We start from the raw sequence: 3,150 nt of genomic DNA, 5'->3' as shown, positions 1-3,150 counted from the left end.
TACTGCTACCTTCCTACAAAAATCAGGCCTCTCCATTCATAAGTATGTAGAATATGGACTGCCATGCATCAGATCATGTTCAGAGCGTGCCCTACCTGATGAATGGCCTGGATCCAACACCTATAATATTTACGAAAGATTACATTTTATCATTCCTCTTAATTCTTAAATATATCTTTAACCAAAAAAAATGACCACGCGAGGCGTGAGGGCCACAGCAACTAGTCGTCGCGAATTATTTGACTCTCAAGAATATGTTTGTCTTCGAGCGCAGAATCAAAGAAAGTGGGCCCCATATGGAGATTATACAATTCTAACCCTTGAATTGGCTGAGCGTGGAGGGGAAATTCCGATCTGGGAGATTTTTGGTCTATCAATCATTCATCATGGATCTGGGAGATTTTTGGTCCATTAATCATTCATCACGTAGTCCATGCGCTCAACCGAATGGATCACTAAAAAATGGGCCTATTTGCAAAATCTCCCAGCCCAGGGAGACTGTACATAGACTAGGGCCGAGGTTGGTTTATTTCTTCAATTTTCAAATCCCCTCCGCACAACCCTCCAATTTTTTGGAGATCCACCGCTTGCTTTGCCAGCTAAACGACTGGGCCGCCTTTACTCACATGGGGGACTTGTATATTATTTTACTTTTTTTTTTTTTTGGCATTCAAACGTCTCACCTTACAGTTCCCAATCTCGTAACTCTATAAATACCCACAACCCACTTCCAACTCCTCCATCCCAAACACATCTTCTACTACTTCAACAAGGTGTAGGTGTTTGGAGATGGCCTCAAAGAGCTCAGCATCAGCTGCCCTTTTCCTTTCCATCAACCTTCTCTTCTTTGCCTTTGCCACTGCTACTAACAGCAGCCCATGCCCACCCCCACCAAGCCCAAAGCCAAGGCCCACGCCCAATCCGAACCCGAAACCCACCCCAACTCCCACACCTTCAAGACCCACCCCAACTCCCACACCTACAAGGGGTACATGCCCTATAGATGCACTGAAGCTGGGTGTATGCGCCAATTTGCTAGGGTTGGTGACTGTGGTGGTCGGGTCCCCAACAACACTCCCATGTTGTTCCCTGATCCAAGGGCTAGCCGATCTTGAGGCCGCCTTATGTCTGTGCACTGCCATCAGAGCCAATGTCCTGGGCATTAACCTCAACATTCCAGTCTCCCTGAGCTTGGTCTTGAACAACTGTGGAAGAAAGGTCCCATCTAGGTTTGAATGTTCCTAGCCATTGGCAGTGACACACCCTTTCTATATTTCTCTTATTATGTGTTCTGATGCATTTGAATAAAGAAACTCTCAACAGTTTGTTATAGTTGGGAAAGCATTGCTCATACGTAGCAAGTACTACAGGTTAGTTGGAATGATATAAGATGTATTGATTTTATTATGTTATTGGAATTAAAAGGCTACTTCGACATATGTGTTGGCTTCGTGTTTCAATTTTTCTTTCTAAACTTACACGTGGCATACATGAATGAGATCTGGACCATTCATTTCTTGGGTCTAATTTGGATGGCCATACCAGCAACAAGAAAAAGAAAAAGAAAATCACGACAGTATGATGATGCTACACATGATTGAAGGAATTTTCCATTGAATGGTGAAGTTGGTTGGGTTATTTTCTTAACTGTCCACATCTAACCCTCAGAAGTTATTCCAAGGAGTGGCTAGGATCAACGGACTAATGTGATTGTACGTCGCTGCAGATAAACCAATAAAATCTCTTACGTGTATACCACATGTGCTTATAAAGTTCTTTATGACTACTTAATTAAAGTAATTGCACTGGATTCTTTCGAATGACATACGTATTAAAGAAAGAAGTTACTTATATACTTCTTATAGCTTAAGAGCGATATGACAAACAACAATCCTGCCCGTAGATTTATAATCTTCAAATGAATAGAGAAAATAAAGGATGTCCTAGGGTCCAGATTCGACAGGGAGAAGTGTAAAAATCAGATGCCAATACTTAACAGATTTTACATTTTTACAATGACCCATCTAAAGTGGAACAACCCTGACAGGTTTATTGTGGGAAGAACTAGAAAACTCCTCTCAAGGATGATTTATCTGACCTACTAAGGAAAGAAATAACATATAAATGTTGGTTTTTGATATAGGACACAGTTCGACCTTACAGCTCCCGTAGTGCTCACTGAACATGCCAATAATCCGGGAAGTACACTCATCTGTCATGCGGGCCGATTCTATATTCTTCTCGTTCTTTTTTTGTTTTTTTTTTTTGTTTTTCGAAAAGCGGGAGCAAAACACCTAACTTCGTTTATAGATAAAATAAGCTGTACGCTCGTTCAGATGGCGTCACAAAAAGAAAAAGGCCTCACCTATCTTATACGAAACAAGACAGCCTAAAACTGAGAAAAAAAAAAAACGGCCACCACCATCACACCCCACTGCAGCACAGGCCCGTTGAAAACAGGACAGTAGCAACGCCTTTATAGGCAGAAAGAGACAAGCCTGCAAGAACCTCCAACAGGTCCCTCTTCAGCTCCCAGCAACTGCCCGCAGCTTGAGAAGGACAAAGGACAGCCACAGCACGACTTTGCAATCAGACTCAGCACGAACTGCACAACAAAGACAGCTGAAAGCTTGAGGCAAGAAAATCTCCTACACACATTGGACCAAAACCCGCCTCTCAACTGGAACTGCTCGCTGCCAACAAAAGCCGAGCAAACCGCCAACGCTAACTGCCAACCAACCTAAACAATAGCATCATCAGCACTGCTCTAGAGAGAACCTGGAGACAGCATGATGGACTAGCACAGCAGCAGGATCGCCCTACACTCCCTGCCCCTACCGCAGTCAGCCTTCCAGCATCCACAGCCAATTCTCCCTCTGAAACCCGAGCAGACGTGGGCTCTACGAACATCAAGACAAAATATAGGCAAAGCTAAACTCAGAACAAGATCTTGGCAGTTCATGATCATGTAGGTCCCTTCATGAACGTGCCTTGGCCCAATAAATGCATCCTGGCCACTCATTTGCAGGTTGACCACATGGTGATGATCAAAATGGACGCTTAGAATAAAAAGAAAAAAATGGCATATGTTCAACTTACATGCCTGGGTCATCTGATGAATGGAGCAGCCTGATGATATTCAGGCATTGG

General features: G+C 43.4%; 1 protein-coding gene across 1 annotated transcript; it reads left to right on the top strand.

Annotated features, from left to right (window-relative positions):
- The first annotated feature begins 718 nt into the window (after positions 1-718).
- On the top strand, positions 719-1,439 carry LOC131249882 (14 kDa proline-rich protein DC2.15-like). Its single transcript, XM_058250625.1, has one exon. It carries the CDS (start codon positions 790-792, stop codon positions 1,243-1,245), a length of 456 nt encoding a protein of 151 aa, XP_058106608.1. The 5' UTR covers positions 719-789; the 3' UTR covers positions 1,246-1,439.
- The last annotated feature ends 1,711 nt before the right edge of the window (positions 1,440-3,150 follow it).

The sequence above is a fragment of the Magnolia sinica genome, chromosome 6, assembly GCF_029962835.1.
Source record: "Magnolia sinica isolate HGM2019 chromosome 6, MsV1, whole genome shotgun sequence".
NCBI lineage: Eukaryota > Viridiplantae > Streptophyta > Magnoliopsida > Magnoliales > Magnoliaceae > Magnolia > Magnolia sinica.
This window is presented reverse-complemented; position numbering and strand designations above follow the sequence as displayed.

Excerpts from the sequence above, each read along its gene's own strand:
- LOC131249882 (XM_058250625.1), top strand. The coding sequence starts at position 790 with ATGGCCTCAAAGAGCTCAGCATCAGCTGCCCTTTTCCTTTCCATCAAC.